Here is a 20673-nt window from a genome sequence, read left to right on the forward strand (position 1 = left end):
GTATATATTAACATACGAACATATACATACATAAAGATACATACATGCTATAGAAATATAAGAAATAATAGATGACATTCTCTAAGAACATACAGTATTGCTAAGATAGGCCTTGACATAAATTAAATTTTTAAAGTAGGGAGAAGTTACTATTGAGTCTAAAGAAAATATCATTATATAACCTGTAATTTTTCCCATGAAAAGTTATTGTGAGTATAAAAAAAACAAGAAATAGGACTTGACTGCCTTTCTATGCTTAGAGATTCATTAATTATAGAATTTGCTTTTATTTGTTCCATTAGAATGCTCAAAATGTCATTATGGGTTTCAAGTTAATTATCTGTGGTTGGATATGCAAATTATATAGAATGGAAGAAAGTTTATTATGGCGATCTTAATTTGACCAAAAATGTAAAGAGTTCTTAGTGTTTACTCTTTTTCTTTTGAAACAGCAAGCTCATTATTACATTGGGTAAGAAACAAAAAAGAAAGAATGAGTCTTCAGATGAAATATCTGATTCAGAGCAGATGCCACAGCACACATTCAAAGATCAAGATTCTCAAGTGAGTATTACATTTTTTCTAAGAAAAGAAATATTGTTACAGTTATTGAGGCAGCATAATACTACCTAATGGATATTGATATTGTAGTTTAGCAGTAGAAATGCATCTTATTGTATGATTAAATTTATAGGAAAGAATTATTACAGTATATGTTCCTGGAAGTATTGCCATAGAATATTAGATGTGAGAGGAAACTTATATCCTCTCCCAACCCCTAAATTTTTGAGATCATTAAGCTGAAGCCCTGAGAGGTGAATTAACAAAACAAACTCTTTGATGGCTTTTAGCATGGAGAAGTCTCTAGTGATATCCTGTACTTACAGTGCTTTTGAATGAACTTACAGATATCCATTTTTTAAAATCATACAAATGACAAAACAAATGGATTGATTCATTCCTAGAGACATTTTCTTTCATGTGCTACTATTGAAGAAAGAATACTAAATTATATTAAAAATCTCCTCATATAGAGTTAAATACTGTGCATTTTGCCTTTTTTAATAAGTGAATATTCAAAATAACCCTGTGAAGTTTAAGTATATATATAGATATATATTTAGTGAAGGTCATAATAATTCAGGCCACCCTCTCCTTTCTAATACTTAAAACACGACTGTAAGCCATAGGGGTGGTGGCAGTTGTTGAATTATGGGGCCAGAAAGCCCCTGAATGGCCTTTCTTCTTCCTTATGCAGCTTCTTATCCAATGGGAGAGTAGTGGCTCAAGGCTCCTGGGCTGCTGCAAGAGTTGAGGTAAGGGCAGTGAAAAAGCTCCTAATATTATATGGCCTGGCTTTCTCTTCATATGGTATCCTTAACTTAGGTAAACACATATTTAATTTATTCAGTATGAGAAATTTTGCTTTAATTTTTACTAGAATATTGCTGGCCATTTTTTTTCCATTATGTAATTACCAAATAATGAAATGGTAGAATAGGTCACTATTCACATTTTTCCATGCTTTTCACAAAAGTTGCTTTACAGTTGTGTTGCTTTAACACACACACACTACACAAAACGGGGAAATAAATATTTTCTGGTAATCACTTACAAATATATATTATTGCTGTACTTGATTGTATCATGATATAAATGTTGGAAGGGTCCATGTAGCTTTTAGCTATAACAGTGGATTGTCAGGATTTGAATTCTTGAAAACTAATGAAGTTTTAGAGCCTCATGAGACTCTGGAAATATGAATATGGCATTTATTTTTGCTACCTTTAATCTTAATTAAGAGTACTTCAGTACTCCAACTCTGTTTAAAGACTTAAATTTTTTTAAAAAATGCCTCTTCAGCAGCTTATATTGGTTCATTATAGGAAACAAGCACTATGTCATCATGATGAAGTATTAGTAATTTGAAAGAATGATGCATCTGACCTGTTATGCAGAGAGCTATGAACTAATCTGTTGAAACTTTTAAGATACAAGGAAAATGTTAGAAATGTCTTAGTATTTAAAATTGTGTTGGAAAAACAGTCTGGAGAAACAGTCAGAAAAAAACACATTAGCCAAAAATGTGGACATCAGATTTTTTTTAAAATATTTTTAAGCTAGTAGAAATGTATGATGAAGGATAATTTGTGAGAATGATACCTTATGTGGCTTTGCCCTCAGTGTAACTATATATACTCCTGGTACTTTTCATGAAATCAAGTATAATCTCATAATTCATGGGTTTAGATTGTTAGACTCACAAAATCTTCATAGGATGAGGAAACTATTTTCAATAAATGGCCTTTATTTCTATCTTGTGAAGAAGTAACCAAGTGTGTACTTTCAAGAGTTTAGGCCACTCATTTTCTATGTATTAAAGATTAAGAGACATTTCTAAGTACTTACTCAGTATTTTATGACCAGAAAGGAGGCATAATGCTGTAAACATCTAACAGAATCTGCTAAATTATTCTCAAACTTAATTATTTAGGAGTTATGCTTAGTGAGACATTAATAATACATGTTATTGTTAGAATAATACATGCCATAGTTAGTTATTAATTTAAACTATTCCTGAACATTAAGATCCATATGATGCCCAGAATAGAATTATAAACATTTTTAGCCTAGAGATACAGAAATTGCTGTACCACCAGGGAACATTAATATATTTTTTTAAAACTGGATGTGGCAGAATTAAATTTGTTTTATAATTATATGCCACCTTCCTGTCTCTTGTGTTAACAAAAATGTTACTTTGAGGTTGGAAATGTAGAAGTCTTCATGGCCAAGAGATAGTGACCCATCCTGAGTGAGGCAAAGAGTTGCTTGTTGTATCCATAGAACAATATACTGCCTTTCTTCTTTCTTTCAGTCTTGCATTATTCACAAGATGAAGGGGCATAGGCATGATGTTAAAGGCCACTGAAGCTTTAAGGATATAAATAATAATTTGTTTCCACTTTGCTGCACTGAGAGCCATTTCTGTCATGGCTATAGAAGTAATGAAAGGCCTGCCGAATAGAAGACACTGGCAGGAACCAAAAGAACACATGGGTTATTTTGTTGGTTCCATTTCTGGGCACTGTCATGGAAATTACTAAATTTATAGAAAAAATGGAATAGAAAAAGGAAGAAGGAGTAAATTTGCCAGATTTTGAGCAATGACACAAACACTGGTTTGAGAGTTTAGGGAAATTAAAACTAAACACCCCAAGTCCTTTGGAATTTTCAAGCCAACTGAAAATTGTGGAAACATCACAAGAAATGTTATTTTGGATTTTGTAATTCTCCTTGAAATAATAAGCTTTTGAAACAGATGTTAAAATATTAAATATTGAAGAAGGTAAGTAAAGCCATGTGTATTTCATTCCTGGTTGAAAATTACTTCAGTCATTTAAAAATTATGTTTCTTACTTATAATATAATTTAAAAGGTTTTCTTGTATTTTGTGGTTTTTTTTTTTTTGGCCAGGCAGAGTTAGACAGTGAGAGAGACAGAGAGAGTTATAGACAGTGAGAGAGAGACAGACAAAAAGGTCTTCCTTCAGTTGGTTCACTCCCCTAATGGCCGCTACGGCCGGCGCTACGCCAATCCAAAGCCAGGGGCCGGGTACTTCCTCCTGGTCTGCTATGCAGGTGGCAGGGACCCAAGGACTTGGGCCATCCTCCACTGCCCTCCCGGGCCCCAGCAGAGAGCTGGACTAGAAGAGGGCAACCGGGACTAGTACCCGGTGCTCCAACCAGGACTAGAACCCAGGGTGCTGGCGCCGCAGGCGGAGGATTAGCCAAGTGAGCCATGGCGCTGGCCCAATGATGTTCTTGACGTTTAAGGAAAATGGGTAAAGTTAATCCAGTTGAATTGTTTGGTAGATTTAATACTTAATATTTTGTATTCATAGACATTTTACATTTTTAAAATTTGTTTCTACTTTAAACACAGTTTCATATGTTTTGGCAAATATCTATTTTTCTAGGTTTATGCACCATATTAGTTTTTAAGCAGTATTCATCTGATGCAATTTTTAGGATTTGGCCAAAAACTGCTTAAGTATTAATAATTTAAAATATATATTGTCCAAGATGTGAAATAGTTTTTACTGTTCTTAGGAGTAGTATCTAAATAAAATAATACAGCAATTAAGATATTATTAATAAAATATATTTTTCCCAAACTGTGAAATCATTAAAGAGATCTTTTTATTCCTACAGTTTCTAAGAAAAAAAAGATAAAGATATCACAGATCTTATTTGAAACTGTAAGAAGTAAAACTTAAGAAATATTCTAAGTCTGTGGCAAAGGGCAAATTATAATCTTCTTTTAATAAAAAATTAGAAAATATGAATGTTGAACATAATTTTGAGCATTTTATGTACAAAATTGCTGACTTTAGGGTAATTTTTTAAAAATATAAAAATTTTAAATTATTTTCAAAATAAATTTTGGAAATCTGATCTCTGTGGTTCATTGCAGAAAAGAAGATCAAATCGACAAATTAAAAGAAAAAAATATGCAGAAGATGCAGAAGGGAAGCAATCTGAAGAAGAGGTTAAAGGCTCCATGAAAATAAAAAAGAACTCAGCTCCTTTACCTGCTGAACAGCCGATACAATTATTTGTGGTAAGATATAATGGTGATAATGACTACAAAACATTTTAACCAATGGAAATTAAAATACTCTCATTGTTTTTTCTCCTAAAACTTGTTCCAACTTATCCTCTGAATTCCATATTATGTTAATAAAATTGTTTACATCAGAAATGTATTAATTAATAATTTTTCTTGGATTTTCTGGCTTCATTTGCAGTCACTGCTAACACTTCGTCCTTGCTTTATGTACATAATTGCCTGAATGCCACATTTTGACAACTCTGTGTTTTGCATATTGTATCTCCTTTTCTATAGTTTTTAATCCTACCGTCTGCATTATAAGCTAACTACTCATCCCCTGGTTGAGTTAGTTGAGACCTCAGCAGCACCTATTCCTAAATTTCCTAATCTGTAAAGAGGAAATGATAATAGGGTACATAATAATGAGGATGCTAATAGGTTAAATTAGCTAAACTATGAAGAATGTTTAGACTAATTCCTTGCATATTGAAAAACACCTTATGTTTACTATGATGCATATGAGGGCAAAGAGTGTAAAAGCAATAATATATTTTTTCCATTTTTGTATTCATAACATGTAATGTTAGTACCCAGCAAATATGCTCAATTTTTAGTGTGTCTATAAACTTGTGGTAACTAAGAGTTCTATCATATTTTTCTCCCTCCTCTTATAGGAGAATCCAAGTGAGGAAGATGCTGCAATTGTAGACAAAATACTATCTTCTAGAATTGTAAAAAAGGAAGTAAGTAATGGTACATTATATTTCACATTTTATTCTGTGGCTTATATAAAAGAGTCACAATTATTAATTTTATTTTCTTAGATATCACCTGGAGTGTTGATTGATACAGAAGAATTTTTTGTAAAATACAAGAATTAGTAAGTATTTGAGTTGGAAAAATAATAGGAATTTATTATTAATTTAAATAAATGTCTAATAAAGTAGAAATATAGTAAGTATTTTAGCTGCATTTTGTCTATTATTTATAACTGCACAAACTTAAAATCATTAAGAAGTAAAATGACTTCTTGAAAACCTTTTATGTTAAAACTGAATTTTTTTTCCAGAAAATACTATCAAGCTCAAAATGCAGGAGTCTTTATAAAATATATTATAACAAATTATGGGCATCATTTATTATTGTTACGGTGTTGAATCTATTGAATTTTTCTGATTTTCTTCTTTCTGTGAAAAACATTGTGACCTTTAGTTATTGCTTTAGATGTATATAATATGGCTTGACTTTCAGAACTTTAAACATCAATCTGGGCATAGGTAAATTAACTGAGAAGTTGCTAATTTTGAGAAAATCATTTACTCTCTTTTTGTACATTTTATGACTTTTCTCTATACTTCAGTGAAAGCTTTTAAATTACATTACATTGTGGCAAAACACTAGCCTTCTGGTTATGACAAAATGGTTATAATGAAAAAGAAAGAAGTCACATCGTGGTGTTATGCACTTGATTAGCTTGCTAATCTGTTTCTCTATGGAAAATTGTAGACGTTTATACCACTACTTAGGATATAATGATGACAGTGGCTGAAATTAAAGTTATCTATTTGTAAAGTTTAAGCTAATATTTTATATTAGCTGTTACGATTAAAAATGTATATTAAAAGAAAATGGTTTTCTATGTCATTCTAATACATTGCTTTTTTATAAAAATTTTAGCTCCTATCTTCACTGTGAGTGGGCTACAGAACAGCAACTTTTGAAAGACAAAAGGATCCAGCAGAAAATCAAACGATTCAAATTGAGACAAGCACAAAGAGCACATTTTTTTGCAGATGTAAGAAAAAAATAAAGACTAATTGTTGAACACACACAGTATCAAAAACTTAAATTTTTTTATTTTAATTCTCAGACTTGCAATGTTGACATTTGAATACAAATGGTATCTACATACAATACTTTACTTTTTCCAGTGTTGTCCTGAAAAGTAGCTGAAACAGGAAAACTGATAATTCAGATGTTAGTTAATGCTTTTATTTTTAAGTTAGTATCTTTGCCAGTACTTAAAGTTGAATCTGGGTGTGTTAATATCACACAGAATGTATCAGCAGTTATCCAAGCAAAGGAAGTGAAATGTAGCAAATAGAAAATAATCTTTTCTGTACATAAGATATATTGCATATTTTCTACCACCCTTATGTTTGTGTATAGAGAGCATCATTGGAAATATTGATTACCTCTCTAGGCCCTACTAAATGATGTCCTTTTCTAATCTAAAACATTTTTAAATAGATTATATTTTATAACAGTTTTAGGTTCATCTAAACGTTTTTAATTCGAAGAATTTTTTTAACTTTCTTTTTTCAACAAAATGGTATAGCAGGTTCTCATGTACATTTCTTTTTTTTAATTTTATTTATTTATTTATTTATTTATTTATTTATTTTTGACAGGCAGAGTGGACAGTGAGAGAGAGAGAGACAGAGAGAAAGGTCTTCCTTTTTGCCGTTGGTTCACCCTCCAATGGCCTGCACACTGCGCTGATCCGAAGGCAGGAGTCAGGTGCTTCTCCTGGTCTCCCATGGGGTGCAGGGCCCAAGCACTTGGGCCATCCTCCACTGCACTCCCAGGCCACAGCAGAGAGCTGGCCTGGAAGAGGGGCAACCGGGACAGAATCCGGTGCCCCAACCGGGACTAGAACCCAGTGTGCTGGCGCCGCAAGGCAGAGGATTAGCCTAGTGAGCCACGGCATCGGCCCTCATGTACATTTCAACTAGACCTCGCAAGTATTAGTATTTTACCTTTTTTGCTTTATCGTTTGTATTCATTCACTCTGTCATGCACATGCATTCATTCTGAACTGTTTGAAAGTAAACTGCAAATGCTTCTTTATTTATTTCTTTAAAATATATATTATTTACATAAACATTTGAATTAGAAACCAGCGTGGTGGCACAGCAGATTAAGCCTCTGTTTATACCACTAGCACCCTATATTGGAGTGCCAGTTAGAGTCCTGGCTGTTCCACTTCTGATTCAGCTTGCTTTTAATGCTCTTGAGAAGGCAGCAGATGATTGGTGGTCCATGTGAGAGACCATGTGGAGTTCCTGATTCCTGGCATCAGCCTGGCCCAGCCCTGGCTGTTGTAGCCATTTAGCAATTGAAGCAGAAGATAGAAATCTCTCTCTCTTCCTCCCTCTATTTCTGTTTTTCTCTCCGTTCCCCCTCTCCCTCTCCATATCCCTGTCCCTCTCTCCCTGTTACTACTTTTCACATAGGTAGGTAGGTAGATAAATACTTTAAAAAAATAGTAAACATTGATACAATGCTATTATCTAGAGACCTTATTCATATTTCACTAATTGTTTCACTTGTGTTTTGATAGCCAACATCATATGCTGCATTTAGTTGTCATGTTCCATTTAATCATTCTATCCTCTGTTTTCATTTCATGGATTTTGTAGAATATCCCTCAATTTGGGGTTGTGCTATGCTTCCTAATTCAGGTTATACACTTTTTTTGGGAGGGTGGAACAGGTAGAGTTATAGACAGTGAGAGAGAGAGAGACAGAGAAAGGTCTTCCTTCAGTTGGTTCACTCCCCAAATGACCGCTACAGCTTGCGCTGCACCAATCCGAAGCCAGGAGCCAGGTGCTTCTTCCTGGTCTCCCGTGGAGGTGCAGGGGCCCAAGCATTTGGGCCATCCTCCACTGCCTTCCCGGGCCACAGCAGAGAGCTGGACTGGAAGAGGAGCAACCGCCCATATGGGATGCCAGTGTCGGAGGCAGAGGATTAACCAAGTGAGCCATGGCTCCAACCCCCAGGTTATACACTTTTTAGAACACGACAGAAATGATGCTTTATCTCTGTTGGGGAATCATGTCAGGCAGAACATGATACCTGTTTGCTCTTTACTACTGGGTAACTTTAAAACAATTATTTCTTTTTTTAAAATGTTTGAGCTGCAAAGGGAGAGAGCAAGATAATGCAAGCTCTCATTTCAGTGGTCAGAGCTCAAATGCCTTTAATGGCCAGGACTGGCCCAAGCCAAAACCTGGAGCTGGGAATACAGTGCAGATCTCCCAAATGGGTGTCAGGGATCTAACTCCTTGGGCCATCACCCGCTGCCTCCCAGGGTGGACATTAGGAGGGAGCTAGAACCAGGACTCAAATCCATAAACTCCAATATGGGACATGAGTGTCTTATCCACTAGACCAAAAGCCCACTCAACTAATGGTTGATTTTATTCACTAGCTTAAGTTGTTACCAGCTAGTTTTCACCATCATGAAATTTTTAAAAATTTAAAAATCTTCCTCTAAACTGAAATGGTTCTGGGGCTGGTGCTGTGGCATAGCAGGTTAAGCCACCACCTACAGCCCCAGTATCCGCTGTGGTACCCATTCTGTTCCCAGGTGCTCCCCTTCCATTCTGGCTCCCTGCTAATGTGCCTGGGAAAGCAACAGAGGATGACCCAAGTACTAGAGCCCCTGTACTACCCACATTGGAGACCCGGAAGAAGCTCCTGGCTCCTGTCTTTGGGTCATTTAGGGAGTGAATCAGCGAATAGAAGACCTCTCTCCCTCTCTTCTTCTCTCCCTCTCTCCCTCTCTCCCTGTCTCTCTGTCTCTGTCTCTTTCTGTCTCTCCTTTATCTTTAACTCTGCCTTTCAAATAAATTAAATAAATCTTTTTAAAAAATTTAATGATTCTAATGACCTATCAGTTCATGGATGCTGAGAGGTCCTCCCAGTGCTTCAAAAAAATCTCTCACCTGTTTATTCTGATATAGATGATCCTAATAAGTTGTAGCTGTGAGAAGTATATAATAGGGTTGGCGCCATGGCTCACTTGGTTAATCTTCCGCGTGCTTCACCGGCATCCCATATGGGTGCCAGTTCTAGTCCCGGTTGTTCCTCTTCCAGTCCAGCTCTCTGCTGTGGCCCGAGAGGGCAATGGAGGATGACCCAAATGCTTGGGCCCAGGAAAAAGCACCTGGCTCCTGGCTTCGGATTAGTGCAGCACTGGCCGTGGCGGCCATTTGGGGAGTGAACCAATGGAAGGAAGACCTTTCTCTCTGTCTCTCTCTCTCTCACTGTCTATAGCTGTACCTGTCATAAAAAAAAAAAAAAGTAGTACATAATAAGGTTTAAATTATTATGAAGACTGATTTTTCTTACCTGATCAGATACAACATAAATAGGAGTTAAACAGGTTTTTTTCTTTTAGTGAGTGAAATCTCTTCTTGTTTTAGTTTTTTTTTTAATGAGTTATTTTTAAGGTACACAATTTACTGATTTGATATACAAATTCATTATGAAATAATCATACTAACATATCCATTACTTTAGATTGTTCTTACCTTACCTTACCTTTTTTTTTTTTTAAACCTGAAAGTACCTTAGTACCATTCTGGTGTTGGGCAATGCTTGTTATCAGGTGTGTCCTATGTGAAAAAAGTGAGCATGCACCTGCATGGGAGACAAGGAAGAAGCACCTAGCTCCTGGCTTCAGATCGGCACGCGCCAGCTGTAGTGGCCATTTTGGGAGTGAACCAACAGAAGGAAGACCTTTCTCTCCGTCTCTCTCTTTCACTGTTTATATCTCTACCTGTCAAATAAAAAAAAAAATGAAGTAGATAATTGAGCTCACAGGTAGGGTGATTGGTCTTCAACCTGTATAACCTGAGGAAAGTAGCAAAAGAAATATAGGGTGCATTTAGGAAATTCTTAGTGAACGTTAGTAAGTTAATTGTCTGGAATATCCTGTTTTTTTTTTAGTGCTGTTTGGTTGGTTTTATTTGTAGTGTGGTAATTCTTAGTACCGTGAATATCTTTTGGAAACTAAACTGGAGGGATTCTTACTGGAGGATTCATTGAAATCAAATTAATTTATTGTATAATGAAAAGCTAGTAAATTTGCCTTTATTTTTCTTTCTACTTCTCTGTCAGATATCAATTAAGTTACTTTTTAATTTTAGATGGAAGAAGAACCATTTAACCCAGACTACGTTGAAGTAGACAGAGTATTAGAAGTCTCCTTTTGTGAAGATAAAGATACTGGTGAGGTAAATATTTGGTAACAATACTGTTTTTTAAGTAAAAAACACCTGTAACTTGCCAAATATCAAACTTGGTACTTTTTAAAAGTTAAAGCCTAAAACCACACACACATTCATTTTTGTTTATTGATGTAGTTAAGTTAGTGTATTTAAACGATTTCCAACATCCCTATTTAAATTAGTTGTTACTATTCTGTTTATCAAAATAGTAAAATGAAAATTTTTTTTACAGCCTGTTATATACTACTTAGTAAAGTGGTGCTCATTGCCATATGAAGATAGTACTTGGGAACTAAAGGAAGACGTAGATCTTGCAAAAATAGAAGAGTTTGAACAATTACAAGCTTCAAGGCCTGACACAAGACATTTGGTAAGAACCTGCTTCAGCTTCATAAAATCTTAACTAACACTTCTTTATTTAGCAGCTTTAATGTAAACTTTGACTTTTTAGTTTAGCATGTAATATACAACTATAAAGTTTACCTATATCCATAATAGCTTTCATAGGCTGGCGCCGCGGCTCACTAGGCTAATCCTCCACCTAGCGGCGCCGGCACACCGGGTTCTAGTCCCGGTTGGGGCACCGGATTCTGTCCCGGTTGCCCCTCTTCCAGGCCAGCTCTCTGCTGTGGCCTGGGAATGCAGTGGAGGATGGCCCAAGTGCTTGGGCCCTGCACCCCATGGGAGACCAGGAGAAGCACCTGGCTCCTGCCTTCGGATCAGCTCGGTGCGCCGGCCGCAGCACACCAGCCATGGTGGCCATTGGAGGGTGAACCAATGGCAAAAGGAGGACCTTTCTCTCTGTCTCTCTCTCTCTTTCTCACTGTCCATTCTGCCTGTCAAAAAAAAAGTAAATAAATAAATAAATAAAGTTACATAATAGCTTTCATAAAGAAGTAATTTTTGTGTAGAATATTGTTAAAGTCCTGCATGTAGGTGAGTTAGTTCCTTTTCGGCTTCATGCATATTTCATCCCACTAAAACAAAGTATACTTGAGTAGATTATTTATTTTCTAATTCAGAAACCATGGAATTCTAGAAGGTTATGGCAACTTGTTCTGTTTCTAATAATTATAAAATGTTTTTCTCTCAAACATAATATTATTACATGAATTCTGTTTGGGGAGACAACCAAAGAAATTCACATTGAGTAGACATGTTATATTTTTACTTAATTTTTTGTCCCTTCCTCTTTCAATGTGATTTGGTTGTAAAATTTCTTTTGTAAGCTGAAGAGGGAGTTTATATGTGAAAAGACAGAAGGGCATTACTTTTGGATTAACACCAGAGTAAGGAAAGCTCCTGTGATAAGAAAGTGTAGGATAAGAGGAGGAAATGAATTAAATATTTAGGATAAGATTGTTTAGAATTATTATTTTTTAAGGCTTGTTATATATTGTTTTTGGTCTTATTATGCTTCACAGTCATGCCCATAGGCTATTATCAAATGCACAAAAGTTCACTTCCACCTCTTTTGACTTCTGAATACATTTTTTTGAAATAAGGAAATAGGTTAACTCATTCAGAGAGATTTAGATCAAAGGATGTTGTGAAAGAGAACAATTTTATTTTAGAGGTAGAGACTGTGTCTTAATGGTAATCCATCATTTAGCCTTATCAGGTAACCTGTTTCTTTAGATCAATGGTTCTCTATCAGAATCTCTTTTGGAGCTTTCCAAAAATTAGAAATACCTTATATACATAATGTAGTTTATGGTAAAAGAGGATCAGCCAGTGTCATTAATCTCCTTAACTAATGTAAAGTCGGTAACAATGCTAGTCTTTTGTTAAATAGCATATAAATCATGTAAAATATTTTTAGAAAGTCTGAAAATGTAATTTCTCAGTCCCAAATGGAAAAATCAGTAGTGGTTAGATTCCTACAAAGAAGCTAATACAGAGTATGATTTAACGTATAAATTATTTTAAGCAGTAAATAAAATCTGTTGTCTATCATAAGAACTGTTTTCTTTAGTAAACTCTGCACGTATTAGTAGCAGCAGAGCTTTGATAAGTATTTGCTTGTTCTGCTTGTCATTGATATTTGTGTTACACTTATAATTTTCAGAAGAGTAATTTTGTTAATTAGTAACAGTATAATATAATTTTTATAGTAAACAATAGGAAATTTTTTGCTTGTTTCTTAGAAAGTTATTTTTCCTACTGAGACCTCACCTATTTTTCACTGACTTGTTTTATTATACTTTTTGTTCGGATATTCTAGATACAACTTCTTTGGTATAAGATTTGCAGATATTTTCTCCCAGTCTGTAGCTTTCTTTTTCATTATCCTAACAGTATCTTTTATAAAGTGAAAAGTCTTGGTTTTGATGAAGTCCATTTTTTCTTTTCCTTGTATCTAAGAAATCTTACATCACCCACGTTTACAAAGATTTTTCTTCTGCTTTCTTCAGGAAATTGTATAGTTTCAGGTAATAGTCTGTGATCCATTTTGAGTTCTTTTTTTTTTTAATATTTTATTTATTTATTTGAGAGGTATAGTTACAGAGAGTGAGAGGGAGAGACAGAAAGGTCTTCCTTCCGTTGGTTCACTCTGCAGATGGCTGCAACGGCCGGAGCTCTGCCAATCCGAAGCCAGGAGCCAGGTACTTCTTCCTGGTTTCCCATGTGGGTGTAGGGGCCCAAGGTCTTGGGTCATCTTCTGCTGCTTTCCCAGGCTATAGCAGAGAGCTGGATTGGAAGAGAGGCAGCTGGGACTAGAACCAGCGCCCATATGGGATGCCGGCGCCGCAGGCGTAGAACCTACTGCACCGCAGAGCCTGCCCCTTGAGTTCATTTTTATATGTAGTACAATATGTGGAATAAAGTTCATTTTTTGGTTGTGAGTATCCAGTAGGTTAAAAAACATTTTCTGCTTTGAAGTGCCTTTCCAAATTTCTCAGTGATTCACTAAATATCTGTGGGTATATTTCTTCACCATCTGTTCTATTCCAGTCATCTGTCTTTTTATCTTTACATCCATTTTATACAGTTTTCATTCTGCAACTTTTACGAGTCTCAACTTGTTTTGCCTATTTCTGGTCCTTTGCATTTCCATATGCTTTTTAGAGTCTGCTAGTTAATTTCTACAAAAACCTTGATGGAATTTTTTAGGATTGTGGTTTTTTTGTTTTGTTTTGTTTTGTTTAGATTTTTATTTATTTATTTGACAGGTAGAGTTACAGACTGTGAGAGAGAGAGAGACAGAGAGAAAGGTCTTCCTTCAGTTGGTTCACCCCTCCAAGTGGCCACTACAGCCGGCACTGCGCCGATCCAAAGCCAGGAGCCCGGTGCTTTTTCCTGGTCTCCCATGCGGGTGCAGGTGCCCCAGCACTTGGTCCATCCTCTACTGCCCTCCCGGGCCACAGCAGAGAGCTGGACTGGAAAAGGAGCAACTGGGACTAGAACCCGGTGCCCATATGGGATGCTGGCGCCGCAGGCAGAGGATTAGCCAAGTGACCCACGGCGCCAGTCCCCAGGATTGTGTTGAATCTGTTGTTCAGCTTACGGAGAATTAATAACTTAGCAATGTTGAATCTTTCAGTCCATGAACATGGTTCATCTCTATTTAGCTCTCTTTCTGTCTCTCTTTTTAAGATTAATTAATTTGTTTGATAGAGTTACAGAGAGAGAGGTAGGAACAGAAGAGGAGAAAGATGTCTTCCATTTGCTGGTTCACTTCCCAGCTGGCTGCAATGGTCAGGACTGAGCCAGGCCAAAGCCAAGAATCAGGAGCTTTATCCTGGTCTTCCATGTGTGTTTCAGGGGCCATCTTCCACTCTTTCCCCAGGCGTGTTAGCAGGGAATCGGATCAGAAGTGGAGCAACTGGGACTCAAACTGGCACCCATGTGGGATGCAAGCATCATAGTTTGTGGCTGGCTACACAACGCCTACCCTGTTTAATTAATTTCTCTCTGCAGTATTTTGTAGTTTTGTATTTACTAGACTTCCACAAATTTTCTAAAATTCCTAAATATTTCATATTTTGGATGCTATCATAAAATTTGTTTTTTAAAAATGTGTCGGGGCCGGTACTGTGGTGTAGCGCGTAAAGCCACCACCTGCAGTGCCAGCATCCAATATGGGGACTATTTCAAGTCCAGGCTGTTCCACTTCCAATCCAGCTTTTTGTTAATGGCCTGGGAAAGCAGTAGAAGATGGCCCAAGTGCCTGGGTCCCTGCCAGCTGTATGGGAGACCCGAAAGAAGTTCCTGGCTCCTGGCTTTGGTTCAGCACAGCTCCAACCATTGCAGCCATCTGGGGAGTGAACCAGCGGATGAAAGACTCCTCTATCTCCTCTCTCTCTCTCTCTCTCTCTCTCTCTACCTCTGCCTCTGTAACTCTGCCATTCAAATAAATAAATAAATCTTTTTTTTAAAGTGTCATGATCATTGCTATTATAGAAAACAAATGAGTTTTGTATATTGATTTTGTATTATGCAACTTTGCTAAAATCAATGCTTAGTTTACCTTTTTGTAGATTATGCAGGATTTTTTTTTTTTTTTTGAAAAGCTGAATGATACAGACACAGAGAGATCTTCATTCACTGGTTCACTCCCCAAATGCCCAGAATAGTTGGGGCTGAGCCAGGGGGAAGCTAGCAGCCCAGAACTCTGGTTGGGTCTCCCATATGAGTGACAGGGATTCACATACCTGAACTATTATTACCTACTGCCTCCCAGGAAATTAGAAGGATTAGAAGCAGAGCTGGGACTTCCTGGTAGTTCTATTTGGGATGCTGTTGTCCCAAGTGCTGTCTTAACCATTATGCCAAATATCCACCTCTAAAAGCATATTCTCCACAAACAAGTCATATCTTATATGAATACAGGTGGTTTCATTTCTTTCTTTCTGATCTTGATGACATTTCTTTTTCTTGCTTGTTAGTTTGTGGATCCTGCAGTACAACGTTGAGTAGAAGTGCTGATAGTAGACCTGCTTGTTTTATTCCTGATTTTAGAGGGAAAGTATTCAGTCTTTCACTTTTAAGTATGATGTTGAGTTTGGTTGTTTTTCATAGATGCTCCTCAAAGGTTGAGAATGTTCCCTTCTATTCAAAATTTGATAAAAATTATTATTAGGAATTGGTATTGAATTTTTCAAATACCTTTTCTGCATCTATAATGTTATCTAATTATTTTTTTTTTTTGAAATTTATTTACTTATTTGAAAGTCAGAGTTACACAAAGAAAGAGAGGCAGAGAGAGAGAGAGAGGTCTTCCATCCCCTGGTTCACTCCCCAACTGGCCGCAACAGCCAGAGCTGTGCCGACCTGAAGCCAGGAGCCAGGAACCAGGAGCTTCTTCTGGGTCTCCCATGGGGTGCAGGGGCTCAAGGACTTGGGCCATCTTCTGCTGCATTCCCAGGCCATAGAAGAGAGCTGGATGAGAAGTAGAGCAGCTGGGTCTCAAACCAGCACCCATATGGAATGCTGGCACTGCAGGCAGTGGCTTTACCTGCTACACCACAGTGTTGGCCCCATTATTTTTTTTTAAACTGTTGATTAGCATTGATTAATTTTCAGTTTAAACCTACTTTTTATTCCTTGTTAAAAAAACAAAAACCCTATTTGGTGATGATTTATTGCCCTTTTCATATATTGTTGGATTCTATTTGGTGAAAATTTATTAAGAATATTTCCATATCTGTTCATGAGGTTTATTGGCCTACAATATTTTTTTCACGTGATGTCTTTAACTGATTTTGATATCCGGGCTCCATTGAATGACTTTGGAGATATGCCTTCCTCTTAAGTTTTCTGAAAGAGTTTGTGTAGGATTTGTGCTGGGTAAATATTCATCATAACATTTTGTACTGTTACGCTTCTAAGAATACTTTTAAAACATTGCCTTTTGACATGAATAATAAAATCTATGAAAAATTTCAACATCTCATATACATCATTCACTTTTGTTTTTTTCCACAAAGGACCGTCCTCCTTCTAATATCTGGAAGAAAATAGATCAATCCAGGGACTATAAAAATGGCAATCAACTCAGGGAATATCAACTGGAAGGACTCAACTGGCTGTTATTCAATTGGTATAATAGGTATGTTGTACACATTAAAAGAAAAAGTTTTAGTATGTTAGCTGTTTTTTCTTTTTAATGTGCCCCAACATCTTTTAAGTAAAATAGGTACTAATGTTGCCATATCATTGTAATCATAAAGCCTTCACTATTTTTAAAAAGATTTATTTATTTATTTGAAAGGCAGAGTTACAAAGAGATAAATATCTTCCATCAACGGGTTCACTCCCCAGATGGCTGCAATGGCTGGAGCTGGGCCAGCCCGAAGTCAGAAGCCAGGAGCTTCTCTGGGTCTCCCACATGGGTGTAAGGGACCAAGCATTTGGGCCGTCTTCCATTACTCTCCCAGGCACATTAACAGGGAGCTGGATTGGAAGTGGAACAGCCAGGTGTCACAGATCGTGGCTTTACCCACTACGCCACTATGCCAGCCCTACATTGCCTGTTTTTTTTTTCCTCCCAAAGATTGATTTATTTATTTGAAAGGCAGAGATACAGAGCGAGAGAAAGAGAGAGAGAGATCGATCCTCTGTGCACGGGTCCACTCCACAAATGGCTGCAATGGCTGGAGCTGTGCCAGGCTGAAGCCAGGAGCCACGAGCTTCCTCCAGGTCTCCCACGTGGGTGGCAGGGGCCCAAGCACTTGGGTCATCCTCCACTGCCCTCCCAGGCACAGTAGCAGGGAGTTGGATCAGAAATCCAACAGCTGGGACTCCCAACCAGAGCCCATTTGGAACTCCAGCACTGCAGATGGAAGCTAAACACACTGCGCCACAGCTCTGGCCCCACGTTGCCTGTTTTAAACATCCATCATATTCTTCAAGTTCTTTATCACAGCCCTACACCCTTCACTCTCTAGATATGACTGCTTCATAGAGAAACTCAGGAATAACAGATTTCAAAGTCAAAATTGTCACCTGTCCTCACATCTAAACCTACAAATATATCTCCACCCACAGCCATTCTTACCTCTAATTCTCATATATCAGAAGTTAAAAGGTCCTTCCCCAGGTCCAAGATTAATGATGCCTTCCACCTCAATTCTTGACATGCCATCTCATCCAGTCTTCTCAGAACCTCACTTTGTCAGTTATTATTCTTCTCTTCCTTGGGTCTGCCTCAAGCCTTCTAATTTCTTTGGCAAATTTCCAGGTAGAATAGCCTAACTCTAGCTCTCCCCATTTTTCTCATCTCCAATTTTCTTTCGAATCTGTTGTCTGGATTTTATTTCAGGATATTTTTAGCTCTAATTTGCTCTCTCTGCTATGTTGTATAGTCGTTGCTATTCCTTCTTCCCTTTAAACTTTTCCTCCATTCTTATCCTCTACAGGCTCCACACCACAACTCTGCTGTTCCTTTGTGACTATTCTTTTTAAGTAGTCTGCTGATTCCTCTTCCTCTCTTTAAATGTTATTTTTCTCTTGTTCCAGGTTCTGTCTTTAGCTGTCTCTTATATTACATGTTTGCTTTCCCTAAGACATACTCCATACTCCTACCTCTACCCCATACATGCCTTAATATTCTAATGGTCCCATACTGTTATCTCAAAGCATTAAACCTAGGCCCGTATTTCTTTTTGCCTCTTGCTGTCTGAATGTCTTATTTCAGTGAATCTTTAAATATAATAGATGAAAATTAACATTATCATTTCTTTTTTCCTCAATATCATTCTTATTTTTCTTCCATATTTTTCATCCTGGTTAATAATAACACAATTCATTTACTCACCCAAACTGAAAGCTGTTTGCTAACCTATACCTCATACATCTAGGTGACTAGGTCTGATTCTTTGTAACTCAGAATTAACTCTTAATCAGTTTTCTTCTTTTAGTCTCTTCTTCCTTAATGCATGTGCCCATACTTTCTTCCTTGTACCATTTATAGTACTTACCCAATTAGTGTGCCATCTTATAATTAATTACCCTCTAATATCCATGGTAGCACCAGAGTAAACTTTAAAATACAAACTTAATGTCATTGGATTTCTTTGAAGATTTTCAGGGAATCCATTGTGTAATTGTCTAATCTCTTCTGTTTATGACCTTTATGACTCCTTCCCTCTTACCTTCTTTGTAAAATAATAGTAAACATTAAGATCCCCAGTTGATCATGTTCTTTATAATTCTGCTCCCTTGTTATGCCCTTTAGCAAAATCCCATTTGCCTAAGGAGGTCTTCTTCCCTTATCTCCTGTAGCCAGAATCCACACTCACTCTTCAGAGCCCCCAGAAGAGACTTTATACTGAAATGTTTTAGACCACATGTCATCTGTGGAGCTTATTTTTAAAATTTTTTTAAAGATTATTTTATTTGAAAGGCAGAATTACACAGAGAAAGAGAGGGAGAGACACAGAGAGAGAAATCTTCCATCTGCTGGTTCACTCCCCAGATGGCTGCAATGGCTGGAGCTTGGCTAGGCCGAAGCCAGGAGTATCATCTGGGTCTACCACATCAGTGCAGGGGCCCAAGCCCTTGGGCCGTCCTCCGCTGCTTTCTCAGGCATATTAGCAGGGAACTGGATCAGAAGCAGATCAGCTGGGACTCAAAGCAGCACCCATATGGAATGCTGGCACTGCAGATGGAGGCTTGACATTTTATACCATAGCGCCTTAGCGCCAGCCCTAATTTTTAAATTAACAGCTGATTTTCATCCTGCTCTATACACATTTAATCTGAATTTATACAGGAGGGGCCAGGATACCTGTGGTTTTCTTCAGGCTTTGCAGTCTTCTAATGCACACCCATGAAGACCAGTGCTTTATCTGCGCTTCTGTGATAGCACATTGCATGAATGCTTGTTTATTTGGATGTCTGCTTCTCTAAGAGATACATGGCCCTGGAAGACAAAGAATATGTTCTGTTTCTTTTGTGTCCTGTCTTTTTGTATTTTCTCGAGATACTAGGAGGTATTTAATAAATGCTTCCTAAATAAATAACATGTTTAGTTTGCCTTGCTCTTGGCTTTTTACTAAAAGAATCAGAATTATAATAAGTGATATCTTTATTTTGGAGTTACAGAAATCTTTTTTTTTTCCTTTCAGGATTATAGTAAAATTGTAATCTTGAACCTGATCTGAACTTTAGCAACACTTACATCTTTATAAATGCAGGTTTTTTTATTTGACCTTTGATCATTTATATACATTTATTTAAAAACATTTTAATGTACAGAAAAACTCAACATATGCATGGATTATATGTATATATTTTTATTTCAGGCGAAACTGCATTTTAGCAGATGAAATGGGTCTTGGCAAAACCATTCAGTCAATTACATTCCTCTACGAAATCCTTCTGACTGGTATAAGAGGACCTTTCCTGATTATTGCTCCACTTTCTACTATTGCAAACTGGGAGAGAGAATTTCGTACATGGACTGATATTAATGTTGTGGTTTATCATGGAAGCCTAATTAGCAGACAGATGATACAGCAATATGAGATGTACTTCAGGGACTCACAGGTTTGTTACTGATGATTTTGCTTGTTATTTAAAAAGGTTTAAAAGGTTGTTTAAAAAGTTACTGTTTAAAAGGTTGTTGAAAAATAAGCATTAGATAGCAATTACTTTTTAATTCATAGTAGATTTTAATTGTATAGTTAGATTTTAGTTTATGTTCTTTTTTATTCATCATATTTATTTTACAGTAAATCTTAGTTGCTGGAAAAAAAAATGTGTTAATGCTCCACTTCACTATAATCATGTTTGCTGATTTATAGCAATGCACAAAATTTTCAACTTGAATATTTACTATTTTAAAATACCGTATTAAATTTATTTTTAGGTTAACGACCCATTTCATCATCTTCTCACTTTTCCTTAGTTTTTAATTTTGAAAGGCTTATTTATTTATTTGAAAGTCAGAGTTAGAGAGAGAGAGACATCTTCCATCCATTGGTTCATCCCCTAGATGGCCACCATGGCCATTGCTGGGCCAGGCCAAAGCCAGGAGCCAAGAGCTTTATCCATGTCTTCCATGTGGATGCAGGTGCCCAAGCACTTGGCCATCCTC

At 36.8% G+C, this 20673-nt stretch overlaps 1 protein-coding gene across 39 annotated transcripts in view; it reads left to right on the plus strand.

Annotated features, from left to right (window-relative positions):
* The window catches only part of CHD9 (chromodomain helicase DNA binding protein 9), a 281829-nt gene that overhangs the window by 179546 nt on the left and 81610 nt on the right, over window positions 1–20673 (plus strand). For 23 of the 39 annotated variants that reach the window (XM_070063507.2, XM_070063503.2, XM_089320025.1 and 20 more), the window contains 9 exons: window positions 453–564; window positions 4477–4623; window positions 5289–5357; window positions 5439–5494; window positions 6292–6409; window positions 10551–10637; window positions 10864–11001; window positions 16562–16683; window positions 19880–20123. In XM_070063507.2, the coding sequence (XP_069919608.1) occupies window positions 453–564; window positions 4477–4623; window positions 5289–5357; window positions 5439–5494; window positions 6292–6409; window positions 10551–10637; window positions 10864–11001; window positions 16562–16683; window positions 19880–20123 (1093 nt within the window). Of the gene's footprint in view, window positions 1–452; window positions 565–1258; window positions 1317–4476; window positions 4624–5288; window positions 5358–5438; window positions 5495–6291; window positions 6410–10550; window positions 10638–10863; window positions 11002–16561; window positions 16684–19879; window positions 20124–20673 lie in introns of all 39 variants that reach the window. The other 16 variants (XM_070063523.2, XM_070063515.2, XM_089320029.1 and 13 more) reach the window with 1 other exon arrangement.

The sequence above is a fragment of the Oryctolagus cuniculus genome, chromosome 18 (assembly GCF_051225735.1).
Source record: "Oryctolagus cuniculus isolate XC-2025 breed Fujian yellow rabbit chromosome 18, ASM5122573v1, whole genome shotgun sequence".
NCBI classification, from domain to species: domain Eukaryota; kingdom Metazoa; phylum Chordata; class Mammalia; order Lagomorpha; family Leporidae; genus Oryctolagus; species Oryctolagus cuniculus.